General features: G+C 49.3%; 3 protein-coding genes across 6 annotated transcripts in view; 2 read left to right on the top strand and 1 right to left on the bottom strand.

Annotated features, from left to right (window-relative positions):
* spag1b (sperm associated antigen 1b) overlaps positions 1 to 6,838 on the bottom strand; it is a 12,793-nt gene extending 5,955 nt beyond the window's left edge. Inside the window, exons 1-11 of the mRNA XM_062465187.1 lie at positions 6,688 to 6,838; positions 6,365 to 6,524; positions 6,064 to 6,183; positions 5,884 to 5,954; positions 5,663 to 5,772; positions 5,472 to 5,577; positions 4,884 to 5,014; positions 4,203 to 4,309; positions 3,867 to 3,975; positions 2,302 to 2,754; positions 720 to 819 (exon numbers count right to left, since the gene is read on the bottom strand). Of these exons, the coding sequence (XP_062321171.1) occupies positions 720 to 819; positions 2,302 to 2,754; positions 3,867 to 3,975; positions 4,203 to 4,309; positions 4,884 to 5,014; positions 5,472 to 5,577; positions 5,663 to 5,772; positions 5,884 to 5,954; positions 6,064 to 6,183; positions 6,365 to 6,524; positions 6,688 to 6,836 (1,616 nt within the window). The 5' untranslated portion in view covers positions 6,837 to 6,838. The remainder of the gene's footprint in view (positions 1 to 719; positions 820 to 2,301; positions 2,755 to 3,866; positions 3,976 to 4,202; positions 4,310 to 4,883; positions 5,015 to 5,471; positions 5,578 to 5,662; positions 5,773 to 5,883; positions 5,955 to 6,063; positions 6,184 to 6,364; positions 6,525 to 6,687) is intronic.
* Positions 6,839 to 7,271: 433 nt separating this feature from the next.
* fbxo43 (F-box protein 43) lies at positions 7,272 to 11,209 on the top strand. Of its 2 annotated transcripts, none has more exons than XM_062465186.1 (5): positions 7,272 to 7,419; positions 8,306 to 9,792; positions 9,941 to 10,043; positions 10,230 to 10,418; positions 10,624 to 11,209. In XM_062465186.1, exons 2-5 carry the CDS (start codon positions 8,324 to 8,326, stop codon positions 10,870 to 10,872), a joined length of 2,010 nt encoding a protein of 669 aa, XP_062321170.1. In that variant the 5' UTR covers positions 7,272 to 7,419; positions 8,306 to 8,323; the 3' UTR covers positions 10,873 to 11,209. The 2 variants fall into 2 exon arrangements, with proteins under 2 accessions (XP_062321170.1, XP_062321169.1); XM_062465185.1 differs by lacking the exon at positions 7,272 to 7,419 and adding an exon at positions 7,729 to 7,937.
* Positions 11,210 to 11,519: 310 nt separating this feature from the next.
* Positions 11,520 to 21,440, top strand: LOC134023230 (regulator of G-protein signaling 22). 3 transcript variants are annotated; one of them, XM_062465181.1, is made up of 22 exons: positions 11,520 to 11,623; positions 11,698 to 11,726; positions 11,837 to 11,899; positions 12,072 to 12,251; positions 12,355 to 12,440; positions 12,951 to 13,559; positions 13,766 to 13,930; positions 14,085 to 14,268; positions 14,454 to 14,585; positions 14,924 to 15,025; positions 15,942 to 16,136; positions 16,220 to 16,312; positions 16,429 to 16,598; positions 16,714 to 16,876; positions 17,523 to 17,681; positions 18,148 to 18,216; positions 18,641 to 18,799; positions 18,911 to 19,090; positions 19,232 to 19,399; positions 19,584 to 19,694; positions 20,576 to 20,684; positions 21,079 to 21,440. In XM_062465181.1, the coding sequence occupies exons 1-22, from the start codon at positions 11,602 to 11,604 to the stop codon at positions 21,177 to 21,179; spliced, it is 3,249 nt and encodes a 1,082-aa protein (XP_062321165.1). In that variant the 5' UTR covers positions 11,520 to 11,601; the 3' UTR covers positions 21,180 to 21,440. The 3 variants fall into 3 exon arrangements, with proteins under 3 accessions (XP_062321165.1, XP_062321164.1, XP_062321163.1); XM_062465180.1 differs by having other exon boundaries at positions 12,909 to 13,559; positions 16,432 to 16,598; XM_062465179.1 differs by having other exon boundaries at positions 12,909 to 13,559.
* Positions 21,441 to 21,536: the final 96 nt, after the last annotated feature.

Below are 21,536 nucleotides of genomic sequence, written 5' to 3'. Positions count from 1 at the left end.
AAAGTGCATCTGCTGGCTAGCAGTCCAGGGAACGAGATGGAAGAAGGGAGGGGGGAAAGAGGGAGGGAAGGAAGGAGGGGGGGAAAGAGGGAGGGAAGGAAGGAGGGGGGGAAGAGGGAGGGAAGGAAGGAGGGGGGAAAGAGGGAGGGAAGGAAGGAGGGGGGGAAAGAGGGAGGGAAGGAAGGAGGGGGGAAGAGGGAGGGAAGGAGGGGGGAAAGAGGGAGGGAAGGAAGGAGGGGGGGAAAGAGGGAGGGAAGGAAGGAGGGGGGAAAGAGGGAGGGAAGGAAGGAGGGGGGGAAAGAGGGAGGGAAGGAAGGACTGGGGGAAGAGGGAGGGAAGGAAGGAGGGGGGGAAGAGGGAGGGAAGGAAGGAGGGGGGAAAGAGGGAGGGAAGGAAGGAGGGGGGGAAAGAGGGAGGGAAGGAGGGGGGGAAGAGGGAGGGAAGGAGGGGGGAAGACATGAGGGAAAGGGAAGGAAGAAAAGAGGGAGGGAGGAAAGGGGGGTGATATGAAGAGGGAGGGAAGGAAGGAGGGGGAGGGAGAAACAGAGGGAAGAAAAGAGAGAGATGGAAGAAGGGATGGAAGGAGGGATTGAGGGACAAATAGGGTCTTTACCCTGGAAGGAAGCAGGGCTCATCCTCACCATCACCACACATTCACCATTTTGTTCTGTGCGTGTGTGCGCAGGCAACGTGTGTGTGTGTTCCTTAGCGATACTCACTTTGTGCAGTCCTGTATACAGTCTTGACTGTTGCCATCTTTAAGGTAACAGGCCGCTCTGTTGGAATAGAGAATACACATATCCTCTGGGCTGTCGATACCTACAGGAAACACGCACACAGAGATGGCACGGTAAGAGGAGCTGCGTGTGTGCTGAACCCCTGCCCTGCGGTGAATCTCCTCATGCGTGTGAGGAGGCGTTTATCATGTGTCTGAGGGCGCCAGCATGTGGGTACACCACTCTGTCTAGGCACGTCACAACTGGCTGCTAACACTTACAACCAGGGTGGGGTTTTTAATAAGGCCAGGAAATGATGACAAACCCTTCAAATGGGCCTCTTGGTTCAAACAAAAACATACCAAACGCGAAAGGACTCTCCTGGGATGAAATTACTTAGTACATCTCCCAAAACGATGTCAACGTTTGTATTTGTTTACTTAACAAATACATTATTATTGTTCTTTTGGGGCTGGTTTTATGGCCTTGCTGGTGGAAAAGCCGGTCTAACCGCATTGAGAGATGAATTACAATTGCACTGGAGATCTAAGGGGCGTAGAAACCAAGTTGTACAGTGTACTGGCTGATCCAGTCTGTCAGCAGGGAGGTCTACAGTGTCACGGTCTCTCTATGGTCAACTGAGCCGAGCTGATGATGGTCAGTCTCACATCACTGGTCAACACTGCAACACAGCAAAAGTGCTGATGTCGGAGAAACGGAAGAGAGGAGCGAAAGTCGGAAAGACACAGAAAGAAGGAGGAATAAATAGAGAGAGAGAATGAAGGAGAGAGAGGCACAGATTGAGACAGTGTAAAAAGGAGAGAGGAAGAGAGGGGAGAGACATAGAAAGTGAAACGAGCGAGAAAGCGGCGAGACTAAGGCTAAGAGAGAGGCAGAAAGAGAGAGCGACCGGGGAAGCAGTTCCCTCTCCTCCGTCAGAGATTTACTACTGCAGTCTCCCAGAATCCATTTCACAGTGAATGATCAGGAGTCATGTGACCTGCAGGGACCTGAGCTGAGAGGCTTAACTCGAGGCATGAGCTAAAACAGAAACCAGGCAGAATAACAAGCTCTTCGTGACGCATCACCCTCTCAACACCACACATCACTTCACCGGCAACAACCCGCTCCATAAATATTCACATAACAACTCATATATTTCGCAGCCTAATCCAGCACACACATTGTGGTTCCTAGGTTTCAAAGTCTAAATCGGGCTAAATGGGCTCAGTCGCAATAATAATGCACCAGCAGGGTAAAAATGGTGTTATCAGCTTAATTTCCACAATGAGTGATGACCTTTGATTTGTTTCAGCCACTAGCTTAACACATGATAGTAAGACAGCACCAACTGGGAATAGGAAGGACCTGAAGCTAGCCACTGGGCTAAAAAATGAATGAGGCTTGTCATGAGTCAAACGAAAGGAAACCAAAAAAAAGCTCTTAGATCTTGTGTTGAACAAAGCAAACCGTCGCAGGACACGTCGCAGCGCACGGCGCAGCGCAGCCGGCGATAAAACCAGCCGAGCGAAAACAACAACAACAGCAGCAGCAGCAGCCGACCCTTCACTGCCCGGCAGCCTACCTGAGTCTGTGAAGCCCGTAATGGCAAGGGAGTATTTCTCCAGCGCGTCGGCAAACTGGCCGTTCTTGAACAGCAGGTTGCCTTCGTTCTTCAGCCTGGCCAGCGGAGGAGGCAGGGCCCCCGCGGGGGCATCCAGGTTGCTGCCTCCCTCTCCGCCAGCGGGGGAGGCTGCCGGCCCCGCTGCCTTGGAGCTGACCTGCTCCGCCGTCCCCCTCCTCCCCCCCTGGGCTCCGTTGGTCTGGGCCTTGTCCGTGGCCTCCTGGCCGGCCACCTTGTACTTGTCGGCGCTCCCCCCCCTGCCCCTCCAGTGTCCGTGGGAGCTGTTGGCCTCTCCGTGTGGGGCCGCGTCGCCCCGACCATGGGGCTTCTTCTGCGCATTCCCCATGTCTCCCCTCTCGTCAGGAGCAGCTGTACGCTCCCCTCCCACACTCTGGCTAGGCTCGACCGGACGAGCTGCAGGAGAGAGAGAGAGAGCCAGAGCGGGAGAGAGAGAGAGAGAGAGGGAGCGAGGAGACACGCCCACAGGACGCAGTCAGAGCTTACATCACGGTGGGGGGAGGGGTCCCTCCCCCCGGCCACATGAAAGGGGAGTTCCAGGAAACCGCTCTCTTTCACAACGGCAGCCGGTGGGGGAGGGGCGGGGGAGCGTGTGCACATTCTGTGAAATGTGCAAATGCTAGTATGGTAGGCTGGCCAGGGTACGGCTGTGTGTGTGTGTGTGTGGGGAGAGGTTCCCCCTCCACAGGATGTGGGTTAGAAGGGTATCAGCAGGGCTGTGCGAGATAGACCTGTCTGAAACACTCACCACACACAGAGGCCTCACGCAATCACCCGCGCCATTAGCAGGAGTGATTCTACTGGTGGATTAAAGGACAAATCCCCTGTCAGGCGCTTAGAGTAGGGATTGAATGATCAGAGGAGAGCCAAGCACACATTCCACTCTGCCACATAACACTACAGTCCTTCTGTTTAAAGAACCAATGAGATCACCTCACGCTGTAACATGTTCCTGGTTAACTTTATGGTGTTAGTCCACCAGACTCTGGTAAATAAGAGCATTAGAGCATTGTTAAACCTAGCACACCAGGCAGAGGCTGCGCTCAGGATGGTAAACTATTTGTCTTAGACTGGGGGGGGGGGATCAGGCCCAGCATTAAGGGGTTGGCTGCTCTGATTGTCTGGGAGGGAGAGAGAGAGAGTGTGGGGAGCAATTTTAGGTTCAGGTTCAGTCAAAATTGGCAACCATTTGGTGTTAAGATCAATGGGAATGTCAATACAAAGTCCTTTCGTGTCTTTTTATAATAATAATAATACAGAAATGTGGTTCTATTTTATATATGTTGAGCATATTCTGCTATATGCAGATAGTTTACTTATTCCCTGACTGCCTTGGGAATCAGCTGATGTCACGTTTCATGTTTTGTTCTGAGGGCCGAGTCAACCATGAGGCGTGTAAAGTCCTACAGACACATCTTCCACCACCCTAAACAGACGGATTAACATAGGATGGGCGAGAACGCCCACGCTTAGAACATTCCCATGCGTCTAATCCCTTCCTCTCTCACCTCCATCCTCCACTTCCTCCTCCACTTCCTGGATCAGCATCCTCTTGCCTTTCCCTGGACGATCCCCAGTACTGTCGTGTATCTTCTTATCTACCTCTATAAGGAGTTTCTGAATGAAGAACAGGAAAATAAACAACGGCTTAAGTGGTTATTATTGGACGGGCCAGTTTCCTAGATACGTTGCACGACCAAATCAATACCGCTTCACTTCCTCCATGTTGAGGCAGCGACGGGGACACCCAGTGGACACACAGAGGTACTGAGCGTTGGGGATGGGGAAACCCAGCATCCTATCATTGGACCGTGTCTGAGTCGCGGAGGGTGTATGGTACGTACGCTGGCGACCAGGTTGTGAGGTTCTGCCTGCAGCACGGTCCTCAGGTTCCACGCCGCCTGCTGGTACCGTCCCAGCTGCTTCTCCACGGTGGCCCGACGCAGCAGAGCTGAACAAACACACCAGGAACAACAAGTTCTCCTCACTCTGCTACCCTGTTTTATTCGGTGACAACATGAGCGATAATGGCTTCTTTTTTCTCTCTCGTGTTTTTCATTGTTCTAAATCAACCGGCGCTGGTTCATGTAGGAGACTCCGAGACCTAGCGCGTCACTAGCAACTCTTCATGTCACGCCGCCGGGGCACACCTTCTTTGCAGGGCGGGCTATTTAACAGGATATCGCTGCACTGTGCATTGCTAGTGCGACACAGGATGCTCTCTGTCTAATATGCTGCCTCCCCCTCCCTGGCCTGCACCCTTGGGTCTGTGTTCCTATCGTAGGGGGAATGCGTTCCCCCTCTCTGCTCGGATGTCGAGACGGTGTCTCCGTTGGGTGCGGCAGGGAGCCGATGCGAGCAGAACCATTATGCCAAATTCAAGTATTACAATCATGTATTGTACCGTGTGCAATAAAGTAAATAACACTACTGAGTCCTCCTGCCTGAACCTCCTGTGTTCACACGACCCTACAGTGCTGGATTCATTTGTTTTATCACCATCCACTTGCGAGTGAGGACCTGACCTTTCATGTTGCTGGGCTCCATCTCCAGGACCTTCTGGCTGTCCCTGAGGGCGTTGTGCCAGTGCTGCAGCTTGATCTCTGCCTGGGCTCTGTTGTTGTAAGCCGCCACCGTTGGTGCCAAAGACACACTCCTGCAGCCCCCCCCCCCCACACACAGACAGTAGAGACAGACAGTAGAGACAGACAGTGGGGACAGACAGTAGAGACAGACAGTGGGGACAGACAGTAGAGACAGACAGTAGAGACATACAGTAGAGACAGACAGTAGAGACATACAGTAGAGACAGACAGTAGAGACAGACAGTGGGGACAGACAGTAGAGACAGACAGTAGAGACAGACAGTAGAGACAGACAGTAGAGACAGACAGTAGAGACAGACAGTGGGGACAGATAGATCGGTACACACAGAACAGACAGTCAAGACTGAGGGAAACAGAGACGTTCTACATTTTCACCTTACCCTCGTTCAATTCCAAACGTCGGAATGCTAATGTCTGTTCTCAGGCTGGATATAGTCTCCTTCGCGAGATCATCAGCGTCGGAATAGAGTGAAGCACTGTATCTAGAGAAGCTGTGAGTGGTCTAACCTGGTGTAGAAGGCCACAGCCTCCTCAAAGGCATTGGCTCTGAAGGCCTCGTTTCCTTTGTCCTTCTCACGGCTGGCATGGAGGACCTTCTCCTGATCTGTCAGGCCTGAGAGGACCCACGTCCGGTCAGCTGTGTCCAAACACAGACAACATCAAGGAGACAGAACGCACACAGATGGGAAAGAACGTACCTGTCGCGTTCAGATTAGTCTTGATCTGAGGATGTTCGGAATTGATCATCGCGGGGGACGCCTTGGTGACATTGCTATCGACCTTATCACATTCCTTGTCGACGTCGAACCTGGAATACACGTTGACAGGGTGCTAATGAGAAGGATGGAGTGTAGCTGTGGTGTGGACAAACTCGACCTGGGAAGGAGCTCTCCAGGCAGGAGAAGAGGATGCAACTCACTTGTCCCAGTCTCGATAATCTCGAGGTGCTGAGTTCTTGGAGGACTTTCTCAGTCCTTTTGAAACAGCGGTCTGTCATTGAAAGCAATTGAAAAGAATAAAAAAACACTCAGTATTGGACATCCAATAATACTATTGTCAGAAAAGAGGTGAACTGAACCATTTTTTGGAATGACTTTACCTGACTAAGAGGAAGAGAACAGTTAGAGCCACGCACTGGAGGGAAGTTCTCGATGTCAGATAAACACAAGGACTGCTTTTTCAGCTCCCCCTCAACCCCTTTGGCTTCCTTCTCCCATGCCTGAGAATAACAGTTAGTAGGTAAGTGATTGTCATTTTGACAAACAATTGTAAATGTTGGTGATTTCATGTGTTTTTATTTAAGTGTGTTTGTATGTGTGTGTGTGTGTGTGGTGGGGGGGGTGATGCTAATTTGACCATCCCAGAGAGGTTGCTGTAACAGTTCAGTAGAGGAGAAGTACCTTCATCTCAACAGTGATCTGATTCCATTCATCCGTAGACAGACTAGCAGCTGTCGCCACAGGATTCTCCTTCCGGAGTGAGCGGCTCTTAGGGTCCAGTTTCTCCAGGTGGTTCTCACAGAACTGGGTCAGGTGGGGATAGATGCCCTCATCTCCTGACCTATGACAGAGTGGTTGACCCAATACACCAAAACATTCTCTGACACGTGGACACTGTATGCAGTCTGTGCTGACTTCAAATTGTTACAATTACAATTACGGACTTAAAGTATGCATTTATAGATATTTAAACGTTGTCTCTGAGTATTTTAGTACTACAGTACCTGAGAATCTTTAAAATCTTCTCCAGATACTTCACGTTAGTGCACTTCTCAATGTACCCATAGTCCAGGTGGTCTACTGGTACGGTCCCGTGGCCACTGGTCGACACTTCTTCTTGGTCCAGCATTGAGGAGACATCTTTTGCACTCATGGCTAAAATCAGATGAAAACGATATAAATTTAGGTATGCTGCTAACCCGCTAGCCAGTGACTAAACGCCAATTTAAGCTTTAGCAAGTCTAACCACTAGCCAGCTGGTGTGTCCTGTACAGTACTTTAGCTGATATTGATTTAAAAAAAAGTGGCAGATGATGAGTGATGATGACGTCTTACTAAAAGCAATCAAATCCAGTAGTAACTTCCAGTGAAACACTTTGATACAGTTAATTTTCTAGCTAATCCGGATGGTAAAAATAAGGTTACCTGTACGTTACCTACCTAATAGTTCAACTTTATCTACGAGGTAACTTCAAAACAGCGTGACAACTACACTCGATGAGTTGCTATGGTAACAAGATTCCGTCTGCGAAGGCGGAAACACGTGATACTTGCCCTATCACTTTAGTTGGTGAAGTTCCCACGAAATTTGAAACGTGGCCACTAGTCTAGATAGAAAACAGGGTGAAGGAGGAAGAATCGTAGCGAGGGAGTGCAAGAAGGTGGTACTTGCAACCTTGATGCAACACAAACGGAATTCACGATATTTTTACTGACAGCTTGCTTGTTGTTAAAGGGTAAGTCGATTGCTTTGCGCTGAATTACTGAATTTCTTATGCATTTAAAACGATGGGCTACATACTAGCTAAATGGTGTTGAACCAAACTATCTTACATGTAGCTAAGCACAATGTTTATTTCTGCATTGGGCAAACTCAAACAGCCAATGTGTATTACACAATAGCATGTATAAAGATATGCATAAATTCTCCCACATTGTGGCCCTTTTGGAATTTACATTGACATATTGCTGACTAATATTTTCCCAATTGATGGTTGGCGAGCGGCTAGTAAGTTTGCCAAATGGTACGCTTGGATCGACTCAGACTATGGGTTGTATTATAATGAGCCCCATGGGAACGTCGAAGCCAGCTGATGCCTGATGATGCTGCTATAGTGCTAGCCTGACTCGAAATATGGCGGCCACAAGGACAATTTAGGCGGGCGATAAGAATGGTAGTCATGGGGATTCCAAGAGCGGACAATTTAAACTGAGCGAGGGGATTTAAATTAACCTTGCTGCACGCGCTCACATGGTAACGGCCCCCTTGTTGTTAAGCTTTGCCTACTGCTTGGTTGTGTTTATAAACTTTAAGACGAACGGAAGCTTTGGATACTTTGAACAGCATAGTGAGCTATATTCCACTAATATTCCAAGAAAGCTGCGAACTTGGTCATAGCAGTTTTTCCCTTTCTCACTCCAAAAGTGAGTTCAAGTTAACACTAAGGCTTGTAGAGCTTCCATTAATTAATTGTCTCGTTTATAAGTAAAAACTTGCAGTACAGTACTGTAGCTGGCAAGCTATACTGATATGGTGGTTGGCCACATGAACAAACGTTACAATGGTTTGAGGTTTGGGGTGTGTAGGTATGTTTTCATACCACTGTGTCACTGTTTGCATAGGGGGATCCTGAGAAGAGAATGGAGCACAACATGGGTTCAGATGTCCAGTTCCAGACCAGCAAGAGCAAACACTATGGCAGTTCCAGTGACAGTGGGTACCTGGATTCATTCCACAGCCCAGAGATGAAAACTGGGCGCAAATGTGACCCATCACTGTCTTTTTGCGAAGACGGCTTTCATGAAACACCCAAAGAGAACTTTCTGCAGAGACGTGAACCCCGCTTGTCCCTCACTCCCAAGAAAGAGAAAGACAGGGAGCCTGTCAGATGTCTAGAGAAAGAGTTAAGGAAGGAGCAGCCAGTGGTCACTGGCTGGTGTGAAACTCCCAAAGTATCCAAAAGGGATGCCTCTCTCAGACGACGCCTTCTCATAAGCCAATCTGTCACAGAGGGTAAAACTGAGCTCACTGGAACGCAGTGTACCAGAAAGACTGGACCCTCGGTCAACGTGAGGTCTCAGCGCATCAGCTCTAATGTTTTCCTCTACTCTCCCGAGTCCAGGTTGATGGGAGCTTTAGCCACAAGCACTTTAAGACCTGAGGAGTTGCCTCTTTCCGGCAGAAAACGGCGCCTCATGTTCTCTCACGTGAAAACCTCCACCCTCGAAGATGGCAACTGCAATGTAGCCAACCTCCCTAGGTTCGAAAAGAGGGGGTCCGAGTCCCTCACGGACACAGACTTGGACGAGAGCATCATCTCCTCCGATTGCCTCACCACCGACATGCTGGAGACACCGTGCCACGCCAAGTTCCTGTCCGTGGTGAAGGGGAGCTTCGAGACGCCCGTCAACCTGGCAGCGAACCTCTCCGAGAGCCTAAGCGTCCTGAGCGCCCCCTCGTCAGCCACGCCCAACCCCAAACTCGACACCTCCATGTCCGAGGACAGCGGCTTTAACTCCCTGGCCCTGGACAAGTCTCACGACTCCTCCGTGGATCACGACGGCTCCTTCCAGGACCTGCTGCCGTCCTCCACGGGAAAGGAGACGCCCCGCCTGGCTGAGCTGAAGAGGAGGTCCAGGCTGGAGCGCCAGCGCAGGCTTTCCACGCTCAAAGAGGGAGGTTCCCAATCTGAGGAGGAGGCCAGGGCCACCAGCAAAACCCTCCGGGGGAAGACCCAGACCGACCAGGGACAGCAGCAACCTCAGCCACGAGGGAGCCTCTCTAAGGAGGACGAGGTCTTCCTACAGGTGACTCCCCTCCGAACTGAAACCTCCAGGCTGGAGGACCTGTCCCTGACCCCAGCCCTGCAGATGGTCCGTGCCATGAGCCTGCGGACCGCGGGGATCCTCCCGGAGCAGACCAGCTTAGAGGAGCTATTGAGGGCCTCAAACACCCCAGAACCTTTTAGGACCACCATGCCCCTGGCCGGGCTGATTGGCAGGAAGATCGGCCTGGAAAAGGTGGATGTCTTCACGGAGCTGAAGAAGAGGAACCTGAGGCACATCCTGTCTATGGTTCTGAAGCAGCTGTCCCCTGAAGATATCTACAGGTGAATGTCTCTTATTGCATTACTTGGTTAATTTGACCAAACAAATGCTCTGAAGTCAGTAACCCTAACACTTGTTGTAGACCTATAGCAAGCTGCAAGATTATTATGAATTGAATTATTAAGGTGTTGTATGGGTTATTTTCCACAGATTTAGTCAAGTATGCACTTCCTGGAATTGCATCATCCAGCAAGACAAGATGGCCACTCGTAGGAGGAAACTTTACCTGAAGGAGGTGAAGATGGCATTAGAGGTGAGGAGGATATGCCTACTTGACCATTGCTGTTTAGACCAAATCATGGATCTTGGTCTTGTGTGTATTATATCACCTGCAGTGGGCTTTTCAAGTCACCCCGGCCATGTGCTGTAAACTGGGATGGTCAGGATGCTTCCCTAATTATAATGACTAAATCTGTTCCTCTGTATGTTTGTATCGTAGCTGGGCAGTGCAACCCATGTTCCTGATGCTGAGACCAGGCTGAACCTGTTGAACAGGTCTGCTCTCCGGTCTGTCCAGGCCCAGTCTACCACCCCCAGCACTCGCACCCCCCAGTCAGCCCACAGCACTGGGACCCCAGTCCAGCACAACACTTCGTACTCAAGCAGCAAACGGGACAAGTTCCTACAAGTGAGTTTACCCATTAATATAGGCTTCTAGTTCTGGTTTATTTTCCATCGTGTTCAACTCTTGGCATCATACTCGAAAGGGCAACCAGCACATTGCTGTGTACAGATAATGCTCAAATGTATGTCCTATTCCTGTTTTTTATATAAATTATATACAGATTTTTATTTTAATAATGCATACACTAATGGTCTGTGTTTCTACCAAGGTGGCAAAAACCCTCTTCAACGATGAGTGCCTAAAGGCATGCCCCAGATGCCAGCACCCGGCGCGATGCCACTCCGTCAAACGTGAGGGTGTGTGCAGCACAGCCGACTGTGGCTTCCAGTTCTGCACAGCATGCCTGTGTGCCTTCCATGGGTCCAAAGACTGTGAGAGCTTGTCTGCACATCGGCGCATGAAGAAGGATGTGCTTCCAGGGAGCGCTCAGAGCAAGCGCAACCTAAGGAGACTATGAATGTATGAGATTTTTTATGTGGCTGTGATTGTAGCTGGAAAGTTACCTACAGGTGTTTTTTTTCGTACTTTTTTTGTTTTTGAAACATTGTTGGGATGTTTCGTATTTTTAATTATGAATCTGAAATGCCCTTGCCAGTAGATTTCCAATCAGACATGAAATGTGTTATTGATCTGGCTCCTCTTTGCACAAATGGATGTACATAATTTTCTCTTCTCTGAACTTGATTCTCAAACTTTTATCAGTGTGTCTTTGTATATATTGTTGACATCTGTACTACTGTTACAGATTCTTTTAAATAAAGGTTATTTTACAATTTTATGTCAGGGTTTTACATTATTTATTATTCAAATAAACCTTAACTGCACACCAATCATTTATTGTCCAATATCTCCATCTAGTGGTTGGTTTGAAGGCAATGTATTCTATTTAAAGTAGATAGTAAACCGGTAGAACATTTTTCCCATGTCGCTGGATAGTTGTCTTTTTGTATTTAATTAAATAAAAGGTAATGCTGATACTATCGTAAAACTTGTATTCGAAAATGAAGGACAGTCTAGATTAATCTTTAACTTGACTTCCTCCTCAGTGCAGTGTGATTTGAGTCCACCTCCATAGCAACGTAGCTACGTGTCTTAATTATACTGAAAGGTTTTGTGGTTAGGAAGTGGCACGATTGGTCAGAACGTTCTGTGTTGATTGAGGTTATTGTCGGAAAACGCTTGAAGAATGAGCGGACAGTTTATCACAGGTGAGAGCGGAGACATTCCGTTTCTCTTCAATATGAATCTCAAAGATTTAAATGTATTTTTCCTTTCCCCTTAGATGCACCTAAAGTCACAGCCGACAGCTTCGTGAGTAAAAGATGTTGACAAACTCCAACTTTTGTTTGATATACCTTTTGTGAAGCATGACGTAAACGGCGCACATGTCTCAATAGCCTAATAGACGTAAATATTTTCAGGTTGACTATTTGACATCAGACGACACTCTGGTCCACTTCTTCAATGAGTTCTTGAGCCTGCCGGTAAAGAAGATTTAAAGCCAGAAAGGCTAGGCTGTTGTAGGCTACAAAAGTTGGCATAATTATGCGGACAATCCTTGATTTACCACCTTTATTTCCATTCAAAATGTATTTGGAATTCATTAATCAGACTATCCGGTTATAAACTAATGATTTCCACCTTCACCGCATTCAGTCCTTCTCCCAGGCCGTCACCTACAACCGGCAGACTGGTGTGTTTGAAGAGGTGAGCGATGCGGCAGAGTCTCTCTCCAGGACCATCCACTCAGCCTTGAAACACTGCAAATCCAAACTCTTCTCTGACCCGTCATGGCTTACTGCTACCCCACTGGTTGATAACCACTATTCTGTCCTCGTAAGTTCATTCAGCGTAGTCTCGTGTTGGCGTTTATTCAAATACTAATTTGAGGATTTTTGTAGAGGAGAAAATCATTCATTGTGGATGTCTTATCCAACAGTACTTGGACCAAAATCAAGGATTGCAATGGATCCTAAAAGAAAGACTACCCTTTTTTATTCAGAGCGACTGCTACTTTGAGTACAGGTAATAGTACAATATAAACAGGTAGGATATAAATCCAAACCGTTACCAGCAGGGTGGTTACAGCTTGCCTTGATAGCGTTTCCTTTGCATGTTGAGACATGATCTTTCTCCCACACCAACAGTGCACTGTTTGCTTAGTAAGTCAAATTGACAGGGAAGGTGAAGTGTTGCATAGTAAACACTATGTTCAAGCAGAGAGGGCAGTTGGGTGTAGTGACAGGTGATCTGTGGTGCAACGTAACATGCCTCCTCCCTCTGCCCTACTTCCTGGTCATCTTCCTCATGCCACGACATCGTCAGTGTGGGTGTGTTCCTTTCATGTTCCTATCAGGTGTCTGACCCACAACAACCTCAACATGGCTGGCTTGTGTTCAGCCTTGTTGTCCATAGGATACGCTGGATGTGTTAGACACTGTACTAACTAGGGGACTGGGGATTGGTCGATCATGGTCTTTATGTACAATACAGGCTGTGGGCTCATCACAGGTGCATCTATGATGTCTCTCCCAGGCTGGCAAAGCTGCTCTCTCTGAGGGATCCTAGATGCCAGGGACTGGGGGTGCGAGACTCTTCTGGTGCCTCAGTCCAGAGCCCCCTGACCCAGGGGGAGGAGGAGAAAGGGGAGCCACTTACACCCCCTATCCAAGGACCAACTGTCTACCTCACAGAGGCAGCAACTGCAGGATGCTGTTACAGAGACTGCAAGTGCCACAGTCCTTCCCGTGGCCCATTAGACCACCTAGCTGCCAGTCTGGTGGCGGAGGTGCTCCGAGACGTGGGGACAGAGATGGACGACTACCTCAACCTGTCAGAGAAAAGAGCAGAGACTACTTACGAGTGCTGTATCCAATCAGAGCAGAGGACAGTGGCTAATCGCTGTGGGATGGGCGTGTCCAGTGAGATGGACAGAGGTATCAAACTGAAGGAGGGGGGCAGGATGGGGGCAGACCAAGAACATGACCTTGATGCTGGTTTCCATGTTGCAAGTATCTATGGCAGCAGACAGGGTATTGAGGAGTTCAAAGCGTTTCTACGAGGAACCCCTGGAGAGAAGATGCTAGGTCTCTGGATGGACATAGAGAGACTCAAGACCATGGAGGATGACGACCCAAAACACAGGTAACCCTAATCCACACGTACCCTGTGGTAGATAAGAGTAGCCGGCTGAGGTATTAAGGGTGATAGTTGGGGACTTTTTGGTGGTGTTTGGGAAACCTGTGGGGGCATTCCAGGCCTGTTTTGAGGATTAGTGAAATGATTGAAGTTCCTCAAGATCAATCCTAGTGTCTGTAGACTGTGATAGAATGTTCCGTCTGTCTGACAAGACACCTGATCCAGATGAGGCAGTGCTACCTGCTGAGCAGCACCGGGGAGGCCAGGCTCAGTGTGGAGCTGCTGTCCAGGCTGGGGCTGGCTACCTCCCCCTGCTGGAGGGAGGACAAACTGTACCCGATCCAGCCCTGCATCACACAGGCACTGCTGCTGTACTGGTGAGACAGTTCAATCAAAGTTATTGTTTCTATATGCCACAATTCCTAAGGAAGGGGTCATAGTTTATAGAGGCACAGTTGTAAATAGTCTGTATTGCACTTAACACTAGTCCATGTTTGAGGTCATTCGGTGTCTGGTTGCTATGTGGTCCAGGGGTCCGAGGTTCCTGTCAGCCCGGTCTGGGTCTGAGGACGGTCAGGAGTGTGACCTCAGGCTGCGGGAGAAGAGACAGCTACGTCCTCCCTCGGGTATCGACCCCAGTCCCCGCTGTGTCACACTCCACCCCCTGCGCCCCGTCACCTGCTTCCCCTCGGCTCTCACCTCTGCTGACCCTCAGGTAGTTCTGAGTCACAGACCCTGTTCACACTTGGTTTTAAAATACGTCTTGGTGATCCAAACAGTGTCCAGCTGACCGACTTGTTCAGATTTCATAAAAGGGGTCATAGACTAAGAATCGGGCTGGGAACGAGAAGCTTGTGTGTGTGTGTGTGTGTGTGTGTACATGTCTGTGTGTCCTGTCAGCCAGGAGGCCCCAGCTGTAGCCCCAGTCCTGTGCTGGGGGGGCGGAGGATGGAGAGGATGCTGACAGCCCTGCATGTGGACCCCCAGGCCGGACACTTCTTCACTGGCTTCTGTGAGCGTTCTGGAAACCAGGTAGCCACTGCCGTTCCCCTCGGCTGCTCCGGGGCAGCGGGCCTTTAACCCTGGTCCTCAGGGCCCACTGATGTTTCCCTGCTCCAACACACCAGATTCATAAGAAGGGTCGTTACCAAACTCTGCAGAAGCCTGATAACGACCCTTCATTTGAATCAGGTGTGTTGTAGCAGGGAAACATCTCAAACATGCAGAACAGTGGGCCCTGAGGTGGTTGAAGACTCATTCTCTAGAGCAAGTGTTAAGTTGCATACTGATCTAGATCTATGGCTTGGTATTGGTGACGTTTGTTGCCTAGTGTGGAAAGCAGTGTTGGTGACTGTGATGGTGTGTTTTAGCTGTGGCACAATGCTGCCCTCTGCTGGTGGGACCTGCAGCAGTACCACACACTCTTCTATCAGGATGGACTGGATCCCTACAGAGTAAAGAGACTTGCTCAGGTAGGTAGGACGCACACACCCGAACAGATAAAGACACCGAATGACCTTTCATTGGAAGGGGACCATGGTGGCATGAGACAAACGCCAAGACCTGTCATTTATACATAATATACACAGGCACACACACACACACACACACACACACACACACACACACACACACACACACACACACACACACACACACACACACACACACACACACAATGGGCATTGGACCAGGCATATGGCTGCCAGAAAGCCCCTCTGTAGTAAATCAGGCCTGAAATGCAGAGCTGTTTAATGGAGGATCAGTAACACTCGTGCGACGCTGTCCCTACTCACGAAACCAACAGCCCCTGGTGGTCTGGTGTGCTTTAGCTATGGGCTAATCTTGGCCTTGGGGGACATTGGTGAGTGTTTTGTGTGAGTGTGTGCCTGCGCCAACCTGGCAACCAGCCTGGCTGCTCTTGAAGAGGTGAGGATAGCTCCTGGGGTCCAGGGCCAGTTTTGTCCCTCAAACAGGATCGGAGCGGACCCCCACGGTGACCCTGCGTGCCAGCGTAGACACACACACACACACGTACACACACTCTGGACGGCCCTCAATAAGCCCTGCCGAAGGGTGCCCATAAAAACAAGTGACTCAGAACTCTGGTAAACAGCGGAGCTCCGAATCAGAACCACCCTCTCCGGCTCCAACTGGACCAGACTAGAAAACACGCTCACTCCCTAATCCTTCCTATAAAACAGGATGTTCTGCACATCAGACTTTCATAAGGCTTTTAAAGTGGCATTGGGGTGACACAAGAAAAGCATCGCAGGATGTCTTTGAATAGTTATTGAGTACTACACCAGACCGTACAACAACCACCGTTTTAGCCTATAACTCAATTCTTTCAAGTTTCTATTCCCTCCTCTCCCCTCTCCCTTTCAGATGCTCTACTCCACCTACGTGTGCAGCGCAGCCCAGAGGGGTGTAGGGGTGGTGGAGGAGATCCGGAGGAGGGTGTACCAGTGCCTCAGCCCCCCTTTTGAGGAGCTGTTTGATGGGGTGGAGGAACACATCCTCGCCCTGCTGCTGGAGCCCTGGACACTGCTGCAGAGCAGAGACACGCACTCCTACCAGAGGGTAGGATCACTGCATGTAGGCGAGGGTCTATATATCTTTCTGCAAGGCCAGGCCACAACAACATGTGTGTGTGTGTGTGACAGGTGTGTGTGCGGGAGGAGACTCGCCAGGTGGACTCTGAGCAGTACAGGGAGCTGCAGACTCTGTATAGGGAGGCGGAGCATCGACGCTTCCTGGTGAGGGCAGCAGAGACACCTGACCTTCGCCTCTCACGCCTTCCCTTCTCTCCCAGCCACGGTTCTTCTTTCCATCCACCTACCTCTCTTTCATGACCCCCCCCCCCCCCCTCCAGCAGGTGCAGCAGCAGGGCACTTCCGCTCTCCCGCCACCAGAGGGCCCCAAGGCTCCAGACTCCTGGGACAAAGTTCCGGAACGTTACCGTCGCTACCGCCTGGGCTCCCTGCTGCGTCACCGCATGGAGCTGGATCACTTCCTGTCCTTCCTGGAGGAACACGCCGCCAGGTGGGGACACAGCCAATCAGATGTGTTCATCGTGGTTGTTTAATAAGTGAGGATGTTGCACAAAATGTCTGGTGTTCTACTTTAACGTTTTCCAATTTTGTGTGTGTGTGTTCAGCATACACCTGACGTGCTGGCTGGATGTGGATCAGCTCAGAAGGACACCTCAGAAAGACAAGGTCACACGAGAGGAGAGGTCCAAAGACATCAAGACCAAGTACCTCAACAGGAAGTACTTGTTTGGAACAGGAAGTCCCGCCTCTGCTGAGCAGCAGGAGGATGTAGGTCAGACCTATCCTAAGGACTGGTCACAGATACTTTTATCTAATAAACATGACTGTATGAAAACTACAAATAGGGCTACCCTTAGTGTATAAAAACTACAGACATTTGACTATTATGGAATTAAAAACTACAAACAGTTCCAAGATCAAGGTCGTCAGGCTGACATACTGCCATGTCTTGTTGACAGCTCCAGTTTCCAGTTAGGGTGGAGGATGAGATGGTGGTGCTGGAATGAGGGAGAGAGGGAGTTGAGAGTTCTCTGCGTGAGCGATGCAGAGAGACTGACAGCTTTTATTACCCAGGCCTCTAGTCTCAGTCACACAGCATGATATATCCCTCTCTTTCTCTCCTTTCTTCCCCACGCTCTCCCTGGGACTGGTTCTCATTTCCGAGGGAAGTGAGAGAGAATGAGAGACAGATAGAGAGGGGGAAGAGAGTGACAGAGACGTGGGAGGCTGCTTGATTCCCAGAAGAGCCAGAAGGTCTGATGGGAGATCTTCCAGTCAGGGTCTCCTGCAGATCATTTCCTGTGGGCCGGAGGAACCCTTGTGTGTTCATAGAGCTTTCAGAGTGACGTTGTCTCCACCCTGTCACACACACACACACTGTTACTGAGTCTTCACTGTGTGTGTGTGTGCACAGCTACTGCGGCTGGCTGGGGGATGGGGCCGCCTGCAGCAGGGCCGTCTCTCTGGTGCGGTCCTGGTGGAGGTCCAGAACATCGTCAGGGGTTACCTGGAGAAGGAGTGGCTTCCCCTCTTCCTGGCCACGCCCCAGTTCTACCAGAGACAGACACTCAAGGTAGCCTAAAGGCACTACAGGCTTGCCTGTCTGTCTGTCTGTCTGCGTGCCAGAATATTATCTACGGCAGTGGTGCTTCTCTCCTAGTGTGTCATGTGCTGGTCTGGCCTGTCATGTGACACCATAACACACTCTCAGGTGTCTTCATCAGGGGGCAGAGGAGGCCACAGATTTCCCACCACCTGCCTCGTTATGTTCTCATGTTGGGTCATTAGCGACACAAACTAGCTGCCGTCCTGCTCATTAGCTAATGAGAGGGTGTTTAGCATTACACACTAGGTGGTGGAGGCAGAGAGAGAGGGGCGGGGTTAGATCGTTTGTGAAAGAAACGGAGGAGGAGGGAAGGACAGGAGGGGGAGGGAGGAGAACGAGTGATGGTAGAAGAACATGGTAATTAAGAGTAAACAGAGTATCATGTTGAAGCTGTTGAGGTGGCTAAGCAGAACCTCTGTCTCCCTCTCTCCAGCCCCAGGCAGCAGACTCCGTGTCAGACCAGGTGTATCAGAGACACAGGAAGAAGAGAGAGGTGTGGAAGGTAAGTGGCCTTCTCTTAGTACAAGTCCAGGGCCACAAAAACAAGTTTGTTGCTAGTTAGCGAAATCTCAATGAAAGTGTGGGTGAATATCTGGGTCTAAGATCAAGAACTAAACTCCTCAAAAAAAGGGTCGATTTTTCCTCCTCTTCAACAATACCAATTGGTAAATATTTTGGGGCCGCAACCCACATGGTTAGCTGTGTTGCTCATTCCACGAATGCACGATCCTTACAAGTTCCTCGTACCTCGTTGTAAAGGTGACAAATCAGGCTTTCCAACGATATAAAATACAATACAAATTGGTATTATTGAAGGGGAGGAATAATCGACCGAAATAAAGTTTCCGAACCTTTTTTGAGGAGTTTAGATTTAGATAAAAAACTCTATTGATCTTGATCTAGGTTTATGTCTGCCCCCCCTCCAGGCTGACGGCTCCAGGATGAGCTCGTCCCAGGAGGTGCTGGCCCTGAGGAGAACCCTGCTCCATCCCTTCACCTGCCTCCAGTTCCAGACCTTCGTCTCCCTGAAGGGCCACTTCCTGGAGAACGACGTGCTCTTCTGGATGGAGGTGCAGAGGTACAAGGTAAACGCCGTCAGTGGACACAAGAACATCCCAGTGATCAAGTAGGCAGGTTTAACAAAGGGTGGTGGTGCTGGAGGTGACAGTCTGTGCCCCCCCCCCCCCCCCCCCCAGGACCTGTGCCACTCCCACTGTGACGAGGCTGTGGTGCAGAACAAGGTGTCCACCATCATCAGCTGCTTCCTGAACTCGTCCGTGCCCCCCGCCGTGCAGGTGGACGTCCCCCCCGAGCAGGTCCAGAACATCCTGGAGAGGAGGGCCGAGCTGGGGCCCTACGTCTTCAGAGAGGCCCAGGTACTGGAGGTGGCCCTGTGTGTGTGTGTGTGTGTGTGAGAGCTTACTTATATATGCAAGTGCAAACACATATTACCTGTGTGTTTGAGATTACTTTAATAGCAAGTGCACATGTTTGTGTGTGTGTTTGTGTATCCCCAGATGTCAGTGTTCAGTGAGCTGCTGAAGCTGTGGCCCCAGTTCCAGGCGTTCAGGAGTGGTGTTGAGGAGGAGGAGGTGCTGCCACTCCTGGAGAAGAGGAGGAGGAAGCAGAGAGAGAGACTCCTGCGCCGGAGGAGGAGAGAGGAGGAGGAGGAGAAGAAGAAAGAGGTAGGAACATGGAGACCACAGAGTCCTCCACTTCACGGAGAAAAGACAAGATTCAAGTTGACATTTTGATATTATTCATTTTGAAAACACGCTTATGTTTCTGATATATAGTTCAACTTTGGCCCTCACACATCCTGGTCTGTGAACCTGATCCTAACCTGAGGTGTGTGTGCTTACTGTCCAGGAGCAGGAGCAGGGGGCCCTGTCTGAGGAGGAGGAGGAGGAGGAGGAGGAGGACAGACTGACGGGACAGACAGGGAGACAGAGCAGAGAGCTGTCTTACCCCAGCCAGCAGGTGTTCTAATCAGCACTAGGGGTGGGAATCTTTTGGTACCCCACGATTCGATTCAAATCGATTCTTGGGGTCACAATTCGATAAATCGATTCACGATTTTTTATCAAATTTCGATTCAATATATTCTTACATAAAAAAAAACAAACATAAATATTACTTAACTGATATCGGATAAATTAATTATCAATTGGCAGTAGACTCGATGGTTCACATGCTTACCCACTGAGCCACAGAGGGTTCCAGCAAAGTTATTTTCTACAAGTGTAATTGCCCTTATGACACTACTAAATGCCAAAGGACGACGTATGTTTTGTTTCTGCTAATGCCAAGTTATAAAACAGAATACTCTGCCTTCTAATCATACTTACAAAACAAGTAAAAGTTTGCTGAAGGCTTTCTAAGAACTCGTTCACGAACTACAGTGACGATAAGTAGACTTATTTATTTCTGCAACACGGTTAAATATTAAACAGAAATGTACAGCTTACCTTCTATTAGGGGTGTGAATCTTTTGGTACCTCACAATTCGAATCGATTCACTATTTTCGATTTGTAATCAAATTTCGATTATATGCTTACATAATTTTTTTAATTTGTGAATCGATGTGAATCGCTAGAAGACTGAATCGTGATGCATATGTGAATAGATTTTTTCCCCCCACCCCTAATCAGCACTCATCCACAACAGGCCTGTCTCTGTTGGTGCTGCTGCTGTTTTTAATTCAGCCTTGAACTTGAACAACCAACTTACTTAACTACCAGTCATGTTAGAGCGTTGTTCCACAGTGACTCACACAGGTATCGGCTCAGACAGATTTAGTATCAGATGTGATAGCTGAGCCTGTATTGACGTCTCCGTGTGTGTGTGCTCGCTCCATCAGATGGCGTGGTCTTACTCCATGTACATGATGGCCCTGGAGAGGGAGGAGCTTCTGCTGAGAAGACACGCCCACCTAGAGCAGGGCGGAGCCTCTGACTCCACTGTCTCAGGTAACATAGCCCCTGACAGCCAGCCAATAGGAACAAGTCAGGGAGGGGGTGAGGAGGCTCCTGGTCATTGGGTGTTAATGTGCTGTGGTGGTGGTTAGGTGGAGCATGGAGTGTGTGATTGGGTAGATTGCTAATGGACCACAGTGGTAATGTATTTCTAATAGCTGCTAGCTCCAGCCCTCCTCTGTGCAAGTCCAGATGGTCATCATCATCATCTCTGGGTCATGTACACTTGAGGGGGAGGTTGGGCACGTGGAAGCACAGGTGTGTGTGGGTGGGGACCAAGGTCATCACCAGTTGATGGACAGCTAAAATGGAGCGAGTGTGACAGTGTTCTTTACCGCTCATAGTTCAGAACGAACCCCTTTTCTCCTCTCCCCCCTCTCCTCTCCAGATTCGTTGTCGTGTCCCAGTGTGAGGTCAGCAGGCAGCAGACCCCGGCACTCCATCCTGTCTCCCAGAGCAGATAGCGCTCCCCTCCCCAACATGAAGTAGAGATGACCACCTCTTCAATGGAATGTAGGAATGACTGGATTAATTTATTGATGAAGGGATGTTTTGTTTTTTGAAATGTCTCTTGTACAGTAGAGCTTATAATTACTACTCGTGCGTGTAGTTATAATTGGTTATAAAAGACAGTAATGTGAAACTGACCGATGTATTCAACGATAAACCTGATTGTATCAATCAACTCACCTAGATTTAAATTTGAATAGATGACAAAATAATTACAATTAAATACTGAACTTATTATTCAAATGTTTTATTAGAATGTAATATTGTACTATTAATACAATAACTATATATATTATTCATTTACACCATCGGCATTAGTTTACAAAAATTTTAAAT

The sequence above is a fragment of the Osmerus eperlanus genome, chromosome 7 (assembly GCF_963692335.1).
Source record: "Osmerus eperlanus chromosome 7, fOsmEpe2.1, whole genome shotgun sequence".
Lineage (NCBI taxonomy): Eukaryota > Metazoa > Chordata > Actinopteri > Osmeriformes > Osmeridae > Osmerus > Osmerus eperlanus.
This window is presented reverse-complemented; position numbering and strand designations above follow the sequence as displayed.